At 41.3% G+C, this 23480-nt stretch overlaps 1 protein-coding gene across 1 annotated transcript in view; it reads right to left on the bottom strand.

The window, feature by feature from the left end:
• LOC124594194 (proto-oncogene tyrosine-protein kinase receptor Ret-like) overlaps window positions 1-23480 on the bottom strand; it is a 132725-nt gene that overhangs the window by 24383 nt on the left and 84862 nt on the right. The window contains exons 8-10 of the mRNA XM_047132552.1: window positions 19851-20040; window positions 6991-7117; window positions 5181-5310 (exon numbers count right to left, since the gene is read on the bottom strand). Coding sequence (XP_046988508.1) covers window positions 5181-5310; window positions 6991-7117; window positions 19851-20040 — 447 coding nt within the window. The remainder of the gene's footprint in view (window positions 1-5180; window positions 5311-6990; window positions 7118-19850; window positions 20041-23480) is intronic.

A 23480-nucleotide genomic window follows, 5' to 3' on the forward strand; every position in this document is an offset into this window, starting at 1 on the left:
AACAGTCGTCAATGGTATCAACCCGATGCAGAATATAAGGTTGGAGGAATGTGATTCTACACGTTAACATTCGGGAGATATGAAGATCCTGTGAGACTGACACTGCCACACTCAAATATTCCGCGAACAACTGCGCAGTTTTCCCCTGTCGAAAGTTTCCCCATCTGTAAAATCGTTGGTTACCAAGCTCGTCGTGAATTTGTGACAATACAGATAAAAACGCGGTTTAGTTCGGTGTATGCCCCTTCCTGAAATTTCTCCTAACAAGTCCCTCAGGCAGTACAGCATCCTGTTAGTGCGGAATCAACAGCATTAGAATATGGGTATACATACGTTGTGTTGATATTTCGGATCGTAAAGCTGTATGCAATGCTTGCTGCATTTGATTTCATTCTTTCCATCTGCTCCACCCAGCTGTTCGTATGTTAGAATGTGGAGATGGACTCTGGCTTTAGTTGCCTGGACTGATCATCTATATTCTGAAAGCAAATCCGCCGTGAACCAGAATGAATTTTTACTCTGTAATGGATTGTGCTCTCAAAAAAATGGCTCTAAGCACTATGGGACTTAACATCCGAGGTCATCAGTCCCCTAGACTTGGAACTACTTAAACCTAACTAACCTAATGACATCACACACATCCATGCCCGAGACAGAATTCGAACCTGCGACCGTAGCAGCTGCGTGGTTCCGGACTGAAGCGCCTAGAGCCGCTCGAAAACAGTGGCCGGCTTGTGCTTTCATTTGAACCTTCCTGTCAGACTAAAACTTGTTCTGGACCGTGATCCGATCCTGAGACATTTTCCTTTCACGGGCAAACGTTCTGCCGAATGAGTTATGCAAGCACGACTTGTGAATGAAGGGTGGACGTTCCGCTAGAAGTGACTCTGCGACGGCGGATCGTCAATCGTACTTGGATAGATGCGGCACAGGATTCACATAGCCCGGAAACGTTTCCATATGAGAGACACCATCATACAAATAATGGTTGGATGTTGGACGTTCGAGTCTCTCCGTGCGCGAAAGTGAGAGCATTAACATAATTGATGTGTAATTACATACTGTAGATGATAAGAAATAATGAAACTAAAGACAGTGGTTTCCACGACCAAATAATGAAAGAAATATGGGAAACACTAAGAAATCAGAAATTGTGACCGTAATATAAACCACACATATACGTCGTAACACAGAACCAGGAAGAAAGTCAAATCATTGGTAGTCCTAACATTCTAACGAAACTTTTCTTCAACTGATTTCTAAAATGAGTTGCACCTTTAAGACACATAAATCTCACCTAATCGCAAAAGGCATTTTACATTACAACCTAAAAACAAAAAAAAAGTGGCAATTGAGGTGAGACATACCCTTTAAGACTCCGTTATCGCTTACAGTTTCTATTCTCTTAACGTTTTTTATCGCCTACACTAAGCTTTTAACAAAAAGTTTAGATATAAAACTCAGATCGTCAAGAGGAAGTCAATTTTATATTTTCGTTTCTTTTAAATTTCTTTTGCGCTTTAGAATGTGTAATTTGTATTAATGTAAGAGAAAAACAGTTTAATTTATTGGTGTGAGAAAAGAAATTTTGCTTCATTTTATAATATAGTTGTAAAATTAACAAAAATGCAGGATTTTAGCTTTATCAGGATATGTTACATATCATTCACTCCACGAAGAAGTACTCATTTTCTTTATAAATACCATTTCTAAAGGAAAACAGATAATTGAGAAAAAAATTACTGAAATTATATACCGGAAATTATTTTTGGAAAATATGGCGGAGAAGGTCACTGATGAATACATAACTGGAGAGGGAAAAAAGAAAAAGGAAAAAAGATTTATCCGATCGGCAGAGAAATTATGGCAAAAGGCAAAGGTTTAGCCTGACAGAAACTTTCAATTTGCCTTGTTTTAAGATGTCAGTCTACCTCCATCTCTTTTTGACTTGTGTTAATCTTTTCATATCTGTATATCTTGTACACTAAACATCCTCTATGACTCATGTTACATCAATTTTTATGTACTCCTACTTCATATACTCCTCTTCCTCTCCGTTGTCATTTTCAACACTAACTTGATTACTTCTGGTTACCAAAGCATATGTCGCACTAACACTTCCCCTTATTTGACAATCTTTTCCTAAACTCGTTTCTTCGTCTGGTAGCTTCTCATTTCTAATTATATTTTGCATTATGAGGATACCTCTTTAGAACCGCATTTCAAAAGCAGCCTGCGTAGACTTCTCTGCGTTACCCTATTACACATATCAATTCCGCAAGGACATATCCACTGGACCTTTAGTTTCGCTATTACTTTCCACAATTTCATATTTGAAAGATTTACAGATATTTCATTGACAATACTTTTCCTGAAGCCACACTGTATTGATTCAATACCTCTTCAGTTTTGCGTTATGTTTCTGTGTGTTATTGTAGTGAGCAAGATTCAACGACAAGTCCACGACAAACACCTCTCATCTAGAATTTCCATGGTTTTCCTACGCTGCTTCGAATTAATAACGTGGCGTTTCATGAACAAGGCCACTGGCTGTTTCATCCCACATTTTCTTCATCTGGGCCAACATTCGGTCTTTGTTGATTAGGCACTGAAATCACTATTTTTTTCGTAAGAGTGGCGATTCTTTTACTGCAGCACAACTCTGCTGTTAACGCGTTATGAACATCATATGGAGGAGCTTAGTTTTTACACCTCCCGGTTTAGTAACTCCGAAGGTACAAGGTGACAATTGTTGAACTATATGAAATACAATCCTCATATGTTCTAAACCGTTTGCATTATGACTTTCAAACTACACTGTTGTCCGCGGGGCATGATTGGAATTACTTTGCGCATGCATAGTTTGGTTTAGTGAAGAAGCCCACTTTCATTTGGATGGGTTCGTCAATAAGCAAAATTGGCGCATTTAGGGACTGAGAATCAACATTTCGCGATCGAGAAGTCTCTTCACCCTCAACGGGTGACTGTGTGGTGTGCAATGTCCAGTCACGGAATAATCGTTGCGATATTCCTTGATGGCACGATGACTACCGAATGGTACGTGAAGGTTTTGGAAGATGATTTCATCCCCATTATTCAAAGTGCCCCTGACTTCCACACGATGTGGGCACACAAGATGAAGCTCAAACTCATCGAAGCAGGAGAGTGTTTGATGTCCTGCAGGAGCACTTTGGGGACCGCATTCTTGCTCTGGGGTACCCAGAGGCCACTGGCGTGGGCCTAGATTGGCCGCCATATTCTCCGGATCGGAACACTTGCGAATCCATTTTCCATTCTATATTAAATACAAGGTATACAGCAATAAACCTAAATCCGTTTCTGAGCTGAAAACAGCCATTCAGGAGGTCAAAGGCAGCATCGATGTTCCGACACTTCAACGGCTCGCGCAGAATGTCGTTATTCGTCTGCGCCACATCATCGCCAATGATGGCAGACATATCGAACATGTCATAACCTAAATCCGAATATCTACATTGACGTTTACATGTTGAATAAAGTGTGTGCATTCCATAGTTTGTAACAAATTTACGTTTTTTTTCATATAGTTCAATAAATGCCACCCTGTATATTACCGATTCTTACTGGTTATCTATTCTCCAATTGTCCACTGCAGAATTTCAGGCAGCAGTTGTGACCCTGCAGATAGTGATACTGAAAAAGCATTTATTAGCACGTGCTATGACTGACTTAGTGTTGCCTATGGATATCTGTGCAACAGACCTGTCAGTCACCTAGCTGAGATGCTGGGCTAACTTTCACCTGCGCTTAACCGGACACCAGCAAAGGATTCCGAGGACAACTCTACCACGGTGATCTTCATGGGATCTATCACACCTATGATCCTAATTGCCGATCCTGTGGAATATAGGGGAAAACAACTTAAATTAGCTGACGTGTATTGTCCACAGCGGCTACTAATTATTGTATAGTAACTTTAAAGAGTCGCAGTGACGTACATATGATTTATTCACTTATAAACGATGTCGACGTCTTATTCATTCTTAGCCTTGTTCTTGATGTTATATATCCAGTAATCCGTCCGAAACAGTCTTCTTGTGAAATCGTCCGTTAACTGACATCTCGTCTACCGGAGTAGCGTACAGCGAGTAGCTAACATGATGGTGGTAAGTTCCTAAGGGACCAAACTGCTGAGGTCATCGGTCCCTGTTGCTAAAATGTCAGAATCTGTTATGCTCAGATAAATCATATGCGACTGTGACTTTGAATAAAGTCATTAGACCAAATTAATTGAATTCTCACACAGACACCAATTTACATTCGTTGAAAGAATCTGAATGCCAAATTATTAAAGGATTTACTACTGAGAATTATATTCCATTAGCATTTATAAAATGTTCAAATGGCTCTGAGCACTATGGGACTTAACAGCTATGGTCATCAGTCCCCGAGAACTTAGAACTACTTAAACCTAACTAACCTAAGTACATCACACAACACCATGTCATCACGAGGCAGAGAAAATCCCTGACCCCGCCGGGAATCGAACCCGGGAACCCGGGCGCGGGGAGCGAGAACGCTACCGCACGACCACGAGCTGCGGACTTATAAAATGTTTCTAATCATAATTTTACTGCAGGAGATCTTATCCAAGTATTACATATGATATATATGATTTTGGCTTAGAAATATTACTTCTGCATGAATGCATGGTTTCGTGGCGATATGAATTTATAAAATTTTCTCGAGCTTCCAACTGCGTCAGGTGGTTAAAATCCCACGAGCAGCGAGGAAGAGAGCACTAGTGACGTCACAGCCAGCAGCGCTGCTATATAACGACGCGGTCACGGCGACACAGCAGTCAGTCTTACCACTTGACAACGACTGAGGAGAGCTCGGTCGAAAGCTCGTGGGATTTTAACCACCAGACGCGGCTGGAAGCCCGAGAAAGTTTTATTAATTACTTCTGCATTCTTCGGTTATTCGGAAAGCACCAAATTTTTCTACAGTTTTCCTGTTAAGGCAAAAAAAAAAATGACCTTAACTTAAGCAGAATTTGACATAATGTTTGTTTCAAACAGCAGTTTTACTGTAAGTTTTCCACTGCTTCAGCATATTTACATTTTGCCCTTCTTTGTTACGCGCCTCTTTGTACATTTCACATATACAACATTAAATACAGTGGTAATGGCTATTCATACCTCTCCCTTTGCTCTTCTTCAGGTAGGCGTCGTCTTCGTAGACGTCTCTGGTGAGCCCAAAATCCGATATCTTGCAGACGCCGCCCGAGGCCACCAGCACGTTACGTGCAGCCAAATCACGATGAACCAGCTGACAGAAGGAACGTTTATTAAAACTACATACAACCATTTTTTCTGTAGTCTTATGCACAACGTGCAATATTGTGAAGCTTGCGGTTATCTCAAAGTTATTAGAGTTTAGCCTTGCATTAAATGATTTGAAACTGAAAAAATTCAGAAATGTTCTGCACATTCTTGATACATATCAGGACTGAGACGACAGAAGTCAAGCAAACGAAATGGAGTACAGTTAGTCCCCACTTCGTATTAAATGAGCACGTTTTCTACATAATTAGCTTATTAATTGTTTATCCTTAGTTTAATCTCCTACCCTAGCGCAACTCTCGAAAGGTACTTATTTTTCTTATGTAAACGTCACTTTCCTGTTACTATTACTATTACTTCTACTAGTATTTCATTTTACATCATTTTGCCTCATTCATAGTTTAAATAATTTTTGACGCTGTATATCTGTTTTACAGGTCTTTTTTTTTCAATATTAGGACACATCCCGATAAGAAAGTGGCAATCGGGAGGGAAGACCAAATAAGCGACATTCGCGTACATTCAGACAAGTGAACTATTGTTATTTTATATTAGGTATCTTCAGTTCTTAAATGAGTCCTCTCTGTCTTCTGAGTTTTCCAGACAGGAATTGTGGACTTGAGCCGATGCAGTATAGCAAGCAGGGAACACTCATTTTATTCGATACAACAACTTACATTAGTTTCTACTAGAGCTTAGCTTGGATTCAGAATACATTCTATGGCAATAGTGTGAACTATATTCCTTTGAAACTTCAGTCATTTAATTCTGTCCCTTATCAAACAACAACACAACAACCCGGTTGTCAATTCTTTTACAAATGAGAAAGACAAAGTTCGTCAGATGGATTGTAATAATATGATGAGCATATTACGTTCTTAAAAACTCTAAAAAGATGTTTATACTGTGGCAAGCAATTATTTTCCTTTTTTTCTAGCGAATGAGAGGCTCTTTAGTTCATGTTCGTGAGTACGTCTGAGCAAATGTGTCTACAGCAAATACCTATGATTTTCATTTTGAACGGGTGTGAAATTTCAAAAAGAGTTGAAATTTTTTATCGACTCACCGCGTAATGTTGGCAACTGCATTTCAAGGCGACCATCAAATGGCAGACGAAAAACATAGTGCAGTATGCGACAGATAACAGTGATACATCTCCAAATGCAGCCTACAGCCTAGTTCTCAATACGTGGAATACCATTTATGCCTGACTGTGAAGTGAAAGAATTAATGTCTCCTGTACTCACTGCTTCGTGGCTAACGTAGGGAGCTCAACTCCAGATCAATCTCTTACATGAAATGCCGAGCAAAATGGCGAGAAGAGGTTAGCAGATACTAGAATTCCTCAGTACGTCTCTGACATAAGTCCTATTGATAATGATTTTCTCCTGAAGATGAATGAAAAATGATGTAGAAATGCTTCAGTAACTTCACAAGTACAATATTTGCTGCACGACAACATGTTGAAATTCTATCAAAAATGATTCTCCATTTTGCATACAACCACCGCTTACCACGACTTTTTTTCCAAAGGAAAGTCCACGGATAATAACAATAACAAAGACACTGCTCGTCTGAAATGGCCTTTCTTTGCAAAATTTCATAGTAATAAATCTATAAAAGAAGTAATTACATATTTTACGCTTTGTATAATAATTCTATATACCTTCATGTCGCTGAGGTAAGCCATGCCTTTAGCGATCTGCCAGGCAAAGTTTAAGATGTCCCGAGGGGTGATTCGGCTCACAGGGGCGGAACTCAGTTCCAGATGTCGAATCTTCCGTAAGTAGTTCCTGTAGATAACAGATAATTAATCGTATTATATTGCAGAGTAATTCTCTTTTCGTCAGAAACAATTTTATTTGACTGCTCTTAAAGCTGCTAAAATTCAAAATTATTTCAGTCCTTTAGTTGCTTATAAGGATTATCGCATCAATTAATTTAAAATGTGGTCCACATCACGTTTTCACAAATTCGTAGAACCCAGACAAATAACATCGCGCAGCGAACATGTATTTTGTCACATAAAAGCAGATGCGATGGGCAATAACAAAATTACAAAAGATGGACACCGCACAGTTTCAGTATTGTGCAACTATGTAGCTGGAGTGAGTGCGTATAGAGTTTGAATGTGGCTTCGTTCTTGTTTCACAAGTAATTATCATCGACTATACAGAAATAACGCTCTTTTATACTGAAATCCAAAAGGAAAGTTCCCTTTGACGTATCATAAGAGGCGATATAAATCAAACTGACAGCCAGGAGAGAACAGTCGTCTGACTTCTCAAGGGCCTGAAGAAAAATTACATTGTATTTCAATAATTCTTTTTATATGGAAAAAGAAACACTTTGGTCGTGACGGACTTGAGTCTATCCATTACCTGTTCACGCTGAACATCAAAGACAGTCCAGAGAATTCGAGCAAGGTAAAAATCAAAAGAACGCATTTAGATTTTTCGAAGGATATCCAGACACACATTTGTAACAGTGTGTCTAAGTGGGGAGGCTGGCCGTTTGGAGTAAACGCAACAGCCCAGTGTTTGGTGGCTCTATTGTTTTTTTTTTTTTCTTCGAGAGTCTTTGAGAATACGCTGTACCTTCATCATAGGACACTCTTTGCTGTCAGGTGTCTATGGAATGTTTAAGTTCACATTATCACGGAAATGCAATTCCACCAGACCGTAAACTCAGACGCGTGATTCCCAGGTATCTGGATGAATCAATAACATACAGGTCGTCGATGCAGAGAGTGAGCGCTTAATGTTTTTAACGTCTTTCACAATTACCAGATCTCAGTCTTATCGCGCAGCGCTCGGACTAGCTCCAGTCAATCGATGTCTCGTAACATCCTCATCGATTCTGTGACCGGGCGAGCTATCTCATTGATTAAGGTACTGGACATGCAGTGGACTGCAGTGGTCTTCATATCAGGCGATCCACATTTGGACTCTCTTTGGTTGCTCTGAATCGCTTGAGGAAAATGATGGAATTGTTTCTGCGAAGAGGACTCGGGATTCGAAAGCACACATGTTCATTCGTGATTGGTATATAACGATAGTACTCTTTACTACACAGCCACTTCGGACAGATGTTGAGCGAAGAGGTAAGGGAGACTCTACCTTATATGAAGTAGATTATTGTAATTAAGTGTCCGTGGAACGCATACGCTTAGACCTGAGACCAGCTCATTACTGCAGAGTTTACAATAAATTTGTTAAATTTTTTATAGTGCATCCGTTTCAATTTTCCGTTAACAAAATTCCATTAGTCCACGTGGTTTTCAGCAAGGAATCTAAGATAGTGAGCCAGGTATTGGGGGGGGGGGGGCGTCGTTTGCAACTCCATTGCTTTAACAAGGTACTAGTATCGCGTAATGTGAGAGCCGGTAAGGGCTAAAGAGGTTTTCCTTCTTAATTTCTGGTAACTACAAGAATCTAAAGTTCATGTACATCCATATGAGTTCATTTGTTGATGCACGCACTATGTATCGAACATGTCTTCTACTACGGGAATATACACTGGGCTGGCAAAGTCATGGGATACCTCCTACTATAGAGTGGCACCTCCTTTTGTCCGGAGCAGTGCAGCAAGTCGACGTGATATGGGTCCCACAAGTAATTGGAAGTCCTCTGCAGAAATATTGAGCCATGCTGCCTTCATAGCCGTCTATAATTGCGAAATTGACGCCGGTGCACCAGCTGACCTCTCGATAGCGTCCCATAAATGTTCGATAGGATTCATGTCGGACAATCTGGATGGTCAAACCATTCTCTCGAACAGTCCAGAATCTTCTTCGTGTGACATGGCGCTCTGTCATCCATAAAAATTCCTTCATTGGCTGGCAACATGAAGGCCATTAATGGCTGCAAATGGTCTCCAAGTGGTCGAACATAACCATTTCCAGTCAGTGATAGGTTCAGTTGGACCGAAGGGCCCAGTTCATTCCATGCAAACACAGCCCATGCCATTATAGAGCCACGACCAGCTTCCACAGTGCCTTGTTGACAACTTGGGTCCATGGCTTCGTGGGACCTGCGCCACTCTCGAACCCTGCCATCAGCTCTTACCAACTGAAATCATGGTGATCTGAGCAGACCACGGTTTTCCAGTCGTCTAGGGTCCACCCGATATGGTCACGAGTCCAAGAGAGACGCTGCAGATGACGTCGTGCTGTTAGCAAAGGCACTCGCATCGGTAGTCTGCTGCCGTAGTCCATTAACGCCGTATTTTGCCGCTCTGTCGTAACGGATACGTTCGTCGTAGGTCCCACATTGATTTCTGCAGTTATTTCACGCAGTGTTGGTTGCCTGTTAGCAATGACAAGTTTACGCAAACTCCACCGCTCTCTGTCGTTAAGTGAAAGCCGTCGACCACTGAGTTGTCCGTGGTGAAAGGTAATGTCTGAAATTGGATGTTCTCTCACACACTTGACGCTGTGGCTCGCGGAATATGGCTTTCTCTAACGATGTCCGAAATGGAGTGTCCCATGCGTGAAGCTCCAACTGTCACTCCGCGATCAAAGTCTGTTAATTACCGTGGTGCAGCCATAATCACCTGTAAAGCCTTTTCACATGGATCACCTGAGTACAAATGACAGCTCCACCAATGCATTGCCATTTTATATTATGTGTACGCGATATTCCCGCCATTTGTACACGTATATGTCGTTATCCCATGACCTTTGTCCCATCAGTGTATTCGCAGTGGACCACGATCCTTTCTACTTAGTTTGAAAGATATGCACTGCAAAAGAAGCGATTTTGACACTCGCCATATTTTTTACAATGGCAGTCGCATATTCAAAAAATGGTTCAAATGACTCTGAGCACTATGGGACTTAACTTCTGAGGTTATCAGTCCCCCTAGAACTTAGAACTACTTAAACCTAACTAACCGAAGGACATCACACACATCCATGTCCGAGACAGGATTCGAGCCTGCGACCGTAGCGGTCGCGCGGCTCCAGACTGTAGCGCCTAGAACCGCTCGGCCACTCCGACCGGCAGTCGCATCTTCATAGAAGCCATTCAATAAAAGGCAGCCCGTTCTTTACATTTCACAAAACTGAAACAATGACGTTACAACCGAGGCCGCAGTACTTGCATCCATGATCGTAGGGCTTCAAGGCAATGCTAATTTAGAAAAAAACGAAATAATTGCAGTGAGACAGCATTTTCCATTTATCTCATTTTGTTTGTGGTTCTTAAAACTAGAAACGAAATAATTTCATCACTTCTTTAAGATGTCTTAGCTAATAAAATATTATTTCTTCAATTTCTCCTTTAAACAAATTTCTTCATATTGTTTCATAAAATATTTTCTCTTGATTTTTTTTCTTTAAGCATTTACTTACTTCGTAGAACTCTTTCTTACGGTGTTATGTGGATAAAACACGTCGACGCTATGAAATGCCGCCAGCTGCACGTAAATGTAGCTTCGACGAACTCAAATTGCACACTGTCTAATAACGCGACACACTTTGCAGAAATTTGTTGTTTGGACTAACAAGGCCAAGAATCCTCACAGTCCAGAAGTACGGGACAGAGAAAAAAACGAATTAAAGATGTACGAAACAAAGATAAGCTACGAGAACAGTGGACATTACTGTATCGTCTTCTGCTTTATGTTAACAAATTTTATTTTATATTATGCAATTTTCAAGGACAATAAGCTTAACATTAATGGGAAAGCTGTTGAGTAAATTTCTATGAGTTATGTTCCACTTCTTTGTAGATTTGATTATTTCGGATGGACGATGATGAGATTAGCAATACTTCTGTATTTCATCATATCTCTGGCAAAGACTAAACAATTCATATTTTAACCTGGCCAATTGCCTCTAATGACCTTTATTGACGGCGTGATGAAAGTGAAAAAATGTAGCTAAAAGAAATCGTGTAATTAGTATCTGAAGCTTTCTCTTACTGACTACCGATCAAAATATACCAGAAAATATCTATGATGAAAAACATGTTTCAGCGAACACTAGAGGTAAAATGGATTCAATAATGGTAGGCGACTATATATTCTCTCATAGTGTTCGTATTCAATTTGATTTACTATAAGCCAACAAATGCAGTTTTTCAAATTCACGCACAGTAAGATTAAGTATTTTGTCGTGGTACAGTTGCAATGCGCGCCAGGGAAGACTGAGGACAACACATTCACAGAGAATACAAAGATTTAAGTTTTAGAGCCCTTGGAGTTACTGTTTCTGAAGAAAGAGGACAGAGCGTTTCAGAAGACACTTAAATGGTAAGTAAACTGTACTGGTATATTGCTAACGGCATTTGGAAGAGATTAGGACATTTTTTTCGAAGGTTCTTGAGGATAATGCGACTGCCATTACGTGCGTTTCCATTAACGACGATTTACCTCGACGAATTTTCCTCCGTTCAGTCTCAAGCATAAACAGCCAGCGCTCGGGCTAATCTCGGGGCTGGAAAGGGAGGAACGTCCCTCTCAAACAGCTGTTGAGGCGGCTGGAGGGGTGGGTGGTGAAACGCATCTGCGGCCACCCACCTTCGAAAAGTCTAACAATGTAAGAAGTACCTGCAGGCAATCGTCGACGTCGTACTGGCTGGAAGCTCGGGTTGTATTTTCTCTGATTTTTCAGTGTTTCTACTGACTTGATGCCTCCATCTGTCTGTCACTATGGTGTGATATTTTTTTCTAATCCGTAACAGACTGAGGTGGCGCAGTGTTTTGGGCACATCTTCAGTAACTACAGGGTCCACATCCTTGTCTGTGCATCCGGAGTGGACTTCCCCCGATTTTTCTGAATCGGTGAACGGTAATACCTGAGTCCAACAAACTACCCCTCTCAATCAGAAACTAAAGCAATATCTTCTGGAAGAAAGTTAAGCACTCCGTCTTCAGGCCACGAGTGGCCTTCCGGCCATCCGACCGCCGTGTCATCCTCAGAGGAGGATGACGATAGGAGAGGCGTGGGGTCAGCACACCGCTCTCCCGGTCGTTATGATGGTCTTCTTGACCGAAGCCGCTACTGTTCAGTGGAGTAGCTCCTCAATTGGCATCACGAGACTGAATGCACCCCTAAAAATGGGAACAGCGCATGGCGGCCTAGATGGTCACCCATCCAAGTGCCTACCACGCCCGACAGCGCTTAACTTCGGCGATCTCACGGGAACCGGTGAAGCCACTGCGGCAAGGCCGTTGCGGAAGAAAGTTAAGGAATCATTAATGAAACATATTGTTTATTCTGTTGATGAGTACTTTAAGGTAAACTTTCATTAAGTACTTGACCTTTTAGTCTACCTCACAGTGCTCAACAGTGCTTATAATTACTTTTTATGTCAGCCTTCCGCTTTCGGCAGAATTTCTATTTGTCAGGGTTTCGTAGAGTTATATAAAAATAATACGATTGCAACAATATCTGTTAAAATATTAGCGTGTATCTTCTATATTTTAGCTGGCCGATGTGGCCGTGCGATTCTAAGCGCTTCAGTTTGGAACCGCGTGACCGCTACGGTCGCAGGTTCGAATCCTGCCTCGGGCATGGATGTGTGTGATGTCCTTAGGTTAGTTAGGTTTAAGTAGTTCTAAGTTCTAGGGGCCTGATGACCTCAGAAGATAAGCCCCATAGTGCTCAGGGCTATTTGAACCATTCTATATTTTAATATATTGAAACAGATGCCGAGACCTAGGCATTCATGCTATCTAGCTACCATTGTATATTGCACAATATGTGCTCTGAATTTTCATGTATATTTGTTAACATCGAGTATAGATTTAAGTGTCAGGAAGTCGTTTCTGAAAGTATTTGTATGGATTGTAGCCATGTATGGAAGTGAAACATGGACGGTAAATAGTTTGGACAAGAAGAGAATAGAAGCTTTCGAAATGTGGTGCTACAGAAGAATGCTGAAGATTAGATGGGTAGATCACATAAGTAATGAGGAGGTATTGAATAGAAATGCGGAGAAGAGGAGTTTGTCGCACAACTTGACAAGAAGAAGGGACCGGTTGGTAGGACATGTTCTGAGGCATCAAGGTATCGCCAATTTAGCATTGGAGGGCATCGTGGAGGGTAAAAATCGTAGAGAGAGACCAAGAGATGAATACACTAAGCAGATTCAGAAGGATGTAGGTTGCAGTAAGTACTGGGAGATGAAGAAGCTTGGAGAGCTGCATCAAACCAGTCTCAGGAATGATGACAACAACAACAACAACAACAACAAGTAAGAGAATTCTTCACCAGGTTTTGTGCTAGGGTGGTACAATTTCGATATAGGTATAATTATGATTAACACAAGGTTTCACGTCATTTGTCATTTCCGTAGTGATGGTAGCACTCGCCTTTGTGTGGCGTTGCAGTGCGGGAGGTTTCTGAGAGCTCCTCCTGTCTTTTCCAGAACACACCAGTTTGTGCTCTACATCTACGTCTACATCTACATGGTTACTCTGCAATTCACACTTAAGTGCCTGGCAGAGGATTCATCAAACCATTTTCATACTACTTATCTACTATTCCACTTTCGAATGGCGCGTGGGAGAAAGGAACACGTAAAGCTTTCCGTTCTAGCTCTGATTTCACTTAATTTATTATGATACTCATTTCTCCCTACGTAGGTGGGTGTCAACAAAATATTTTCGCATTCGGAAGAGAAAGTTGGTGATTGAAATTTCGTAAATAGATCTCGCCGCAAAGAAAACAGCTTTTGTTTCAGTGACTGCCACCCCAACTCGCGTATCATATCAGTGACATTCTCACCCCTATTGCGGGATAACACGAAACGAGCTGCCCTTCTTTGCACTTTTTCGATGTCCTCTGTCAATCCTACCTGGTAAGGATCCCATACCGAGCAGAAATATTCCAGTAGAGGACGGACGAGGGTAATGTAGGGTTTGTCGCATCTTCTAAGTGTTCTGTCAACAAAGCGTAGTCTTTGTTTCGCCTTCCCCACTATATTATCTATGTGGTCTTTCCAATTTAAGTTGCTCGTAATTGTAACTCCTAGGAATTTAGTCGAATTGACAGCTTTTAGATTTGTGCGATTTATCGTATACCCAAAATTTATCGGATTTCTTGTAGTACCCATGTGGATGACCTCCCACTTTTCTTTCTTTAGTGCTAATTGCCACTTTTCGCACTATACAGAATTTCTCTCTAGATCATTTTGTAATTGGAATTGATCGTCTAATGATTTTACTAGATGGTAAATTATAGCGTCATCTGCGCACAATCTAAGGGGGCTGCTCAGATTATCACCTAGATCATTTATGTAAATCAGGAACATCAGAGGGCCTATGACACTATCTTGCGGAACTTCTGTTCTACTTGATGGTTTACCGTCTATTACAACGAACTGTGACGTCTCTGAGAGGAAATCATGAATCCAGTCACACAACTGAGACGATATTCCATGGCAATTTGATTAATAGTCGATTGTGAGGAATGGTATCAAAAGCCTTCTGGAAATCTAGGAATATGGAATCGATATGAGATCCCTTGTCGACAGCGCTCATTACTTCATGGGAATAAAGAGCTAGCTGTGTTGCACAAGAACTACATTTTCTGAATCCGTGTTGGTTATGTATCAATAAATTTTCTTCAAGGTGGTTCATAATGTTCGAGTACAGTACATGCTCCAAAATCTTACTGCAAATTGAGGTCAGTGATGTGGGTCTGTATTTCAATGGATTACTCCTATTTCCTTTCTTGAATATTGGTGTGACGTGTGCTACTTTCCAGTCTTTAGGAACAGACCATTCATCAAGTGAGCGGTTGTATATGGTTTCTAAGAAAGGCGCTATTGTGGCTGCATACTCTGAGAGGAACCTGATTGGTGTACCATCTGCACCGGAAGACTTGCCTTTCTTAAGTGATTTGAGTTGTTTCGCAACACCTAGGATATCTACTTTTATGTCACTCATGCTAACAGCTGTTTTGGTTTCGAATTCTGGAATATTTACTTCGTCTATAGACGTATAAATTTGTTCTTGTTGAGAAGTGAAGTTTTATGCCCTCTTAGAAAGTGACTAGTTTAAATGTGCTTGTAAATTCTATATTAGTGAGGTTAGAAACTTGCCTTCCGTTCCCGCCTGTTCCGAGACATTTACAGAGAAAGACTGTGTGACATATGCTGTCATCGCTTGGCACAGTTCAGTACTATTTACTCGTGATTTCACTCTCACCAACAGCACATTTTAGATAAGAAAAAAGTAGAATTTCGATAACGTAGAACAACTTCGATGCAATTTTTTGATTTAGTCGGTCAAGGCTGGTTACTGTGAACATTTTATATACAATTACTATAAGTAAGTTGAGTACAAGAGTTTTTAAAGAAAATCCTTATATTTTTTATCTTAGATGCCTCTAAAACGACCAGAAAAGATGCATCTACAATAAATAGAGTTTCTCTGTATTGCATGAACCAATAAAGAGTGTTATGGATGGACACTGGAACCTTCGAGTTGCATCAGAATTACACAACATTCCTTTTAGCACTCTGCATGGTAAAGTTACCTGCTGGTTCCGTTACAGAGATGAGTCAATCGGGGTACATTACTGAAGAACTGTTTCTGATCTGGCTTCGCACTTTACGAAATACAAAACCAGTGAGTAGTATTACAGCTTTTATTACTGACAACCATGGCAGCCATACCAGCTTGGATGTTGTAGAGTATTTTCGGGAATATGGGATAGAACTTTTGGGATTGCATCCACACAGTACACTTGTAGACAGAACTTTATTCATGTCTCTAAAGGCTCAGCATCATAGAAATGCAACTTAGTGGATTCATCGTAACCCAAATGAGGGCATTACAAAACAAAGATTATGTACTATTTTCTCGGATCCATGGAGAAAAACTGCATCTGTTGGGTGTGCAATCAAGGGGTTCCAATGCCCAGCATAATGCGCTTTCAAAAGACGTTGTTCGAGAGGACAAATTTGCACCTTCACCTTGTTAATCACTAGTATGTCATCATCCGAATTCCCATCACCAAGTGGACGTCTTGTGAAGTCTAGCATTTCATTCGTTAATGTGCTTTAGTGATTATCTTCTTGACAACCGCTGATATATTATAACCTATTGCTACAGTTTGGTTTCCAGAAAGGTTTTTCAACAGAAAATGCCATATATGCTTTCACCAATCAAATTTTGAATGATCTGAATAGCCGAACACCACCCATTGGGATTTTTTGTGATCTCTCAAAGGCTTTTGATTGTGTAAATCATGAAATTCTGCTAGACAAGCTCAAGTATTGTGGCATGAGTGGGACAGTGCACAAATGGTTTAATTCGTACCTTACTGGAAGAGTGCAGAAAGTTGAAATAAGTAGTTCTCGTAACATGCAAAGATCAGCACATTCCTCAAACTGGGGAACTATCAAGAATGGGGTTCCACAAGGGTCAGTCTTGGGTCCTTTGTTGTTCTTATTATATATTAATGACTTGCCATTCTATATTCATGAAGAGGCAAAGTTAGTTCTCTTTGCTGATGATACAAGTATAGTAATCACACCTGAGAAACAAGAATTAACTGATGAAATTGTCAATACTGTCTTTCAGAAAATTACTAAGTGGTTCCTTGTAAACGGACTCTCACTGAATTTTGATAAGACACAGTACATACAGTTCCGTACAGTGAATGGTATGACGCCATTAATTAATATAGACCTTAATCAGAAGCATATAGCTAAGGTAGAATATTCCAAATTTTTAGGTACGTCCATTGATGAGAGATTAAATTGGAAGAAACACATTGATGATCTGCTGAAACGTTTGAGTTCAGCTACTTATGCAATAAGGGTCATTGCAAATTTTGGTGATAAACATCTTAGTAAATTAGCTTACTACGCCTATTTTCACTCATTGCTTTCATATGGCATCATATTTTGGGGTAATTCATCACTGAGGAATAAAGTATTTATTGCACAAAAGCGTGTAATCAGAATAATAGCTGGAGTCCACCCAAGATCATCCTGCAGACATTTATTTAAGGATCTAGGGATATTCACAGTAGCTTCTCAGTATATATACTCTCTTGTGAAATTTGTTATTAACAACCAAACCCAATTCAAAAGTAATAGCAGGGTGCATAACTACAATACTAGGAGAAAGGACGATCTTCACTATTCAAGATTAAATATAACTTTGGCACAGAAAGGGGTGAATTATACTGGCACTAAAGTCTTTGGTCACTTACCAAATAGTATCAAAAGTCTGACAGATAACCAACAAGTATTTAAGAAGAAATTAAAAGAATTTCTGAATGACAACTACTCCTACTCCATAGAGGAATTTTTAGATATAAATTAAGAAAAAAAAAGAAAAAAACAAAACAAAAGTATTAAAAAAATAAAAATAAAAATAAAAGATAAAGAAAAACAAAAAAACACAAAAAAATAAAGTTGTTATATTAACTTAAGTATGTTGTTAAACTAACCTAATTATGTCATGTATTGGAAAATTCGACTCGTTCCACATCATTACGAAATATCGTATTCATGATCCATGGAACTAGTATTAATCTAATCTAATCTACGTGGTGATCGCTTAAGGCTAACTGATTTTCATCGACTCATCTCCCTTACCCTTTTTCAATACACTCATATAACAAGATTGTAAGTTGATTGGCGACTCCATGGAGTGTTGTGTGCACCACGACCAAATAGTGGATAGGCTTGGAAGGAAAATCAGCACTGGCCGTATTTTGTTGTTTTATTGTCAGCAAAATCGATTTTCCGTCACTTAATGACCATCCTCAGTGCTGTAATATACAATTAAAATTGGTAGGCACTGGTATCAAGCTATAACCACAAACTTAGAGCGATCACATATGTGAATATTATACAATGGGGTCCACTGAGTGGATGACGGCGTTTAAGGACCCAGGCATCCACTTGGTGTAACAAGAAATGCAATTCCTTTATTACTCCACGGTGAAAACTCGATGCAGTGCCCACTACAATGGTAACTGATGATGTTGTTGGGTCAGCACACAACACGTGGGGATTATGTGATGTGGAGCTCTATGTTCAACAATGGCGTTTGAATGGTGTGCCCCGAAACACTTATGCCTGCACCAGCACTGTAGTCTGGCGTCAGATCTGCCACAGATCGCTGCCTATTCTGGCTTACACAGTGTGGGAACCGACTTCTACGTTTTGTGATGAGAAGTGCACGTCCAGTTCCATACGGCAACTCGTTATTTGACCATCCTTCAACCACTTTCGATAGGTGCTCACGACAGTAGTGCGCAAACAGCCGACCAACTTCACCGTTTCAGAGATTCTTGTTTCCAGTCGCAGAGCCACAAAATGAATCCTTTGTCAAAACTGCTTATATCAGTGTACTTCCGCATTTGCGGCTCGTATCTTGGCTATCACTGCCCATTCCTCTCTCTTCCGTTTACATTCTTTCCTTACGGCGTCATGTGCCTGCAACACCACCAGGAGGCATTCAACCTCGCGGTGGGCGGTGGTCGTATTGTTTTGGCTCATCAGTGTAGATACTATATTGCTTGTATTCTCTGGTGCTGTTACCCACTTTCCTATATGGTTTTTCTTACTTTGTGTCATTAATCTCTACTCCTGGCCTTTCCATCTCTTTCTTCATACTTCACAATTTTTTCTCATAGTCTTCAAGATTCTAATATTTCGAGTCACGAACATAATTCGTCAACCTCTTCCTCAAAGCCTGACGGAATGAATCAGTACTTGTATATCTGAACTGGTGGCTGATAACCTACGGAAGTTTTTAAAAATAGGGGATTGTCACGAGATTATTTTGACGACAGCACATCATATGTGTACACATTCTTTTGTCGTTAGTGAAAGAGTTTTCGCACCAACATTCAGCACTGCCGATTTTTCTATGTTTAGGAGCAGTTTCCTACCTCGAGGCAAGAGGGCGCCCTGCAGCGATCTCTAATCATCCGCCGTCTTTTTTGGAAAGAAGTTTTCAGTTGTCACATCCCACAAATCTTATGCAAACGCTTAGGAATAACTGAAACCAAATCCGAAACATTTCGATTATCTAGAAGTTGATTAGAGTCGATGGGCCTAATGACAGATGAAGCTTATTATTACTCGTCCGTGGAAAGAATACCAAGCACAGAAGGAGAGAAAAAGTTTTGGGACTATTGATCAACAGATCGTTGGAGACAATATGTTAGCTCATTTGCACTGGGATGAGAATAAATGTAGGAAATGTAGGTTGATTGTGGCTTTATGGAAGGAACAAGCCAGTGAAATGTTTAGCAACATCAGTCTACTTTGGAGCCGGATAGCCAAGTATTCGAAAAGTTTTTTTGTCACATAATGTTGGACATTCGCACGACCGTCCTGAAACACCTTCGTCGGTGCCTCTGCACAACACTGACGTCACGGATTTCTGCCCTCCCTAGCCCTCGTCAGGTCTGACGCTGGCAGCGTCCGTGAGGAAATTGGACGAGCCCCGCAATCAGCTTTTACGAGAGCCAGGACGGCCCCTGAGTCGGCCGTAGCCCCGCCGATTGAGCGAGCGGAGGAACAGCGCTGCGCAGCCGGCGCGTACCTGAGAGAGCCGTGCTCGGCGAACTCGATGATGAGGTAGAGCGGGCCGGCGGGCGAGGTGCAGGCGCCCAGCAGGCGCACCACGTGCGGGTGCGACACCGCCTTCAGCAGCTCGTACTCCGACAGCAGCGCCTGCTGCTCGCTGGCGCCCGCGCCCTCCTTCAGCGTCTTCACCGCCACCGTCGTCGCACCTGGCAGGCCGACATCAATTACTTGTTTCCAAATTACTGAAACTCGAACAACGGGAAGATTCCAACCAAAGAAGCAAATAAAAATGCTAATAGACAAGCCAAATATGTTCTCAGAAGAAAAAAAGAGAGAACATGTGGACTAATTAAAAGAGCAGGAGAGGATAAAACTACATGGAATCCAAGAGATTTCTACAAATCAGCCACGTTCTTCAGAAAACGATACAAAATATATTACAGGTGTACACTACTGGCCATTAAAATTGCTACACCAAGAAGAAATGCAGATGATGAACGGGTATTCATTGGACAAATATATTATACTAGAACTGACACGTGATTACATTTTCACGCAATTTGTATGCATGCATCCTGAGAAATCAGTACCCAGAACAACCACCTCTGGCCGTAATAACGGCCTTGATACACCTGGGCATTCAGTCAAACAGAGCATGGATGACATGTACAGGTACAGCTGACCATGCAGCTACAACACGATACCATAGTTCATAAAGGGTAGTGACTGGCGTATTGTGACGAGCCAGTTGGCAGGGATCCAATGAAGGGTAGAGCCACGGGTCGTAACACATCTGAAATATAACGTCCACTGTTCAAAGTGCCGTCAATGAGAACAAGAGGTGACCGAGACGTGTAACCAATGGCACCCCATACCATCACGCCAGGTGATACGCCAGTATGGCGATGACGAATACACGCTTACAATGTGCGTTCACCGCGATGTCGCCAAACACGGATGCGACCATCATGATGCTGGAAACAGAACCTGCATTCATCCGAAAAAATGACGTTTTGCCATTCGTGCACCCAGGTTAGTCGTTGAGTACATCATCGCAGGCGCTCCTGTCTGTGATGCAGCGTCAAGGGTAACCGTAGCCATGGTCTCCGAGCTGATAGTCCATGCTGCTGCAAACGTCGTCGAACTGTTCGTGCACATAGTTGTTGTCTTGCAAACGTGCCCATTTGTTGACTCAGGGATCGATACGTGGCTGCACGAGCCGTTTCAGCCATGCGGATAAGATGCCTGTCGTCTCGACTGATAGTGATACGAGGCCGTTGGGATCCAGCACGGCGTTCCGTATTACCCTCCTGAACCCACCGATTCCATATTCTCCTAAACAGTCATTGGACCTAGGCCAACGCGAGCAGCAATGTCGCGATACGATAAACTGCAATCGCGATAGGCTACAATCCGACCTTTATCAAAGTAGGAAACTTGATGGTACGCATTTCTTCTCCTTACACGAGGCATCACAACAACGTTTCACCAGGCAACGCCGGTCAACTGCTGTTTGTGTATGAGAAATCGGTTGGAATCTTTCCTCGTGTCAGCACGTTGTAGGTGTCGCCACCGGCGCCAACCTTGTGTGAATGCTCGGAAAAGCTAATCATTTGCATATCACAGCATCTTCTTTCGGTCGGTTAAATTTCGCGTCGGTAGCACGTCGTCTTTGTGGCGTAGCAATTTTAATGGCCAGTAGTGTATGTTATAGAAATACAGATTTGAAAAGAACAAAGGGTACGGGAATTTGGAAGGAATATTTTGAGGAGCTTCTAAATATTTGAGATGAAAGTACAGAAATGGAGGGACGGCGTAAATACCAGAACGTAGGTTCTTTAGTTGTATTGTCGACAATCAGAGACAGTAAAACCACTGCAAATACTAAACAACAACAAAGCTCTAGGGTGAGATGTAACAGGAACTAAACTACTTAACAAGGGAGGAGATACAGTTTGGAAACAAATACACGAACTCGTGACCAATATTTGGGTCGAAGAAGGATTTCAGACTTTAGACTGGATGGGCAGAAGCGGTCATGGTACCGGTCCATAAAAAGGGCGATAAACAGCAATGCAGTACTTATAAAAGCATCTCATTAATCAGCGCAGCCAACAAAGTATATTCCAGAATTCTCTAAAAAAAATTGGAAACATTTTTGAAAGAAGTAATGGATGAAAAACGCGCGGGATTTGTGAAGAACAGATACACCACTGACCAGATATTTGTACTGAAACAAGCCGTATCAAAACACTGCAAAACCAACAAAATATTGGCGATATTCTTTGTTGATCTCAAGAAAACCTACAATAGCACACAGAAAAATGCTGTGAGAGAAAATGCTAAACTTTAGAAAAGCAAAGAAGATTACAAACATTGTAAACGTTACACTGGAAGGCTCGAAAAGGGTAGTGGAAATGGATGAAGAACACTGCAAGGTTTCCCATATAAAAACAGGAGTCTGTTAAGGAGATGGTATGTTATCCCTCTTATTCAACATTATAATACAGTAAGCACTTGCTTCAGCAAGAAAGGCAGAAGAGACAATTAGTTTAGGAATAAATATAAGTTCACTAGCCTTTGCAGATGATGTATTACAAATCGTTGAAAATCTAGTGACCTCAAAATACTAGCAAGAAAGCTAGTTAAAAAAAAATCAAAGGACGATGGATTAGAGTTAAATAACGAGTAAATAGAATTCATGAAGGCAGAAATAAACTAGAAAAAAAGGCGGGAAACGGTTAAGATTCATAACTATATGTTTCAAGTAATAGGTGAGCTTAAATATCTGGCCGCGCTAGCAAACAACAGAAATTATGAGAGCCAAGAAATAGAAGCGAGGAGCAAAGCGACATAGAGAGTGTCATACTCACTCAAAAATTTACTGTTATTCAAAATTTTTTCAAGAGCAACCGAAATAAGGGTATATAAAACTCTAATCAAACAAGTACACACATCAAAAAAAGTTTTGCATCACCTAGGTTCCGAGAGTTCCGGAACCTGTACAGAAAATTGGAATAGAGATGAACATAAACATCATTTCCGCCCTTTTTATTGCTCATGAAAACCACACATTGTATGTTGTACCACCATACAGTGAGACCTCCAGAGGTGGTGGTCCACACTGCTCACACACCAGTACCTCTAATACCCAGTAGCAGGTCCTCTGACATTGATGCATGCCTGTATTCGTCGTGGCGTACTATCCACAAGTTCATTGAGGCACTGTTGGTCCAGGTGTCCCACTCCTCAACGGCGATTCGACGTAGATCTCTCAGAGTTGTTGGTGGGTCACGTCACCCATAAACAGCCCTTTTCAATCAATCCCAGGCATGTTCGATAGGGTTCATGTCTGGATAAAATGCTGGCCAATTTAGTCGAGCGATGTCGTTACTCTAAAGGAAGTCATTCACAAGACGTGCACGATGGGGGCGCGAATTTTCGTCCATGAAGACGAATGCCCTGCCAATATGCTGCCGATATGGTTGCACTATCGGTCGGAGTATTACATTCACGTATCTTACAGCCGTTACGACGCCTTACATGACCATCAGCGGCGTACGTTGGTCCCACATAATGCCACCCCAAAACATCAGGAAACCTCCACCTTGCTGCACTCGCTGGACAGTGTGTCTAAGGCGTTCAA

This window comes from Schistocerca americana, chromosome 2, assembly GCF_021461395.2.
Source record: "Schistocerca americana isolate TAMUIC-IGC-003095 chromosome 2, iqSchAmer2.1, whole genome shotgun sequence".
Taxonomy (NCBI): domain Eukaryota; kingdom Metazoa; phylum Arthropoda; class Insecta; order Orthoptera; family Acrididae; genus Schistocerca; species Schistocerca americana.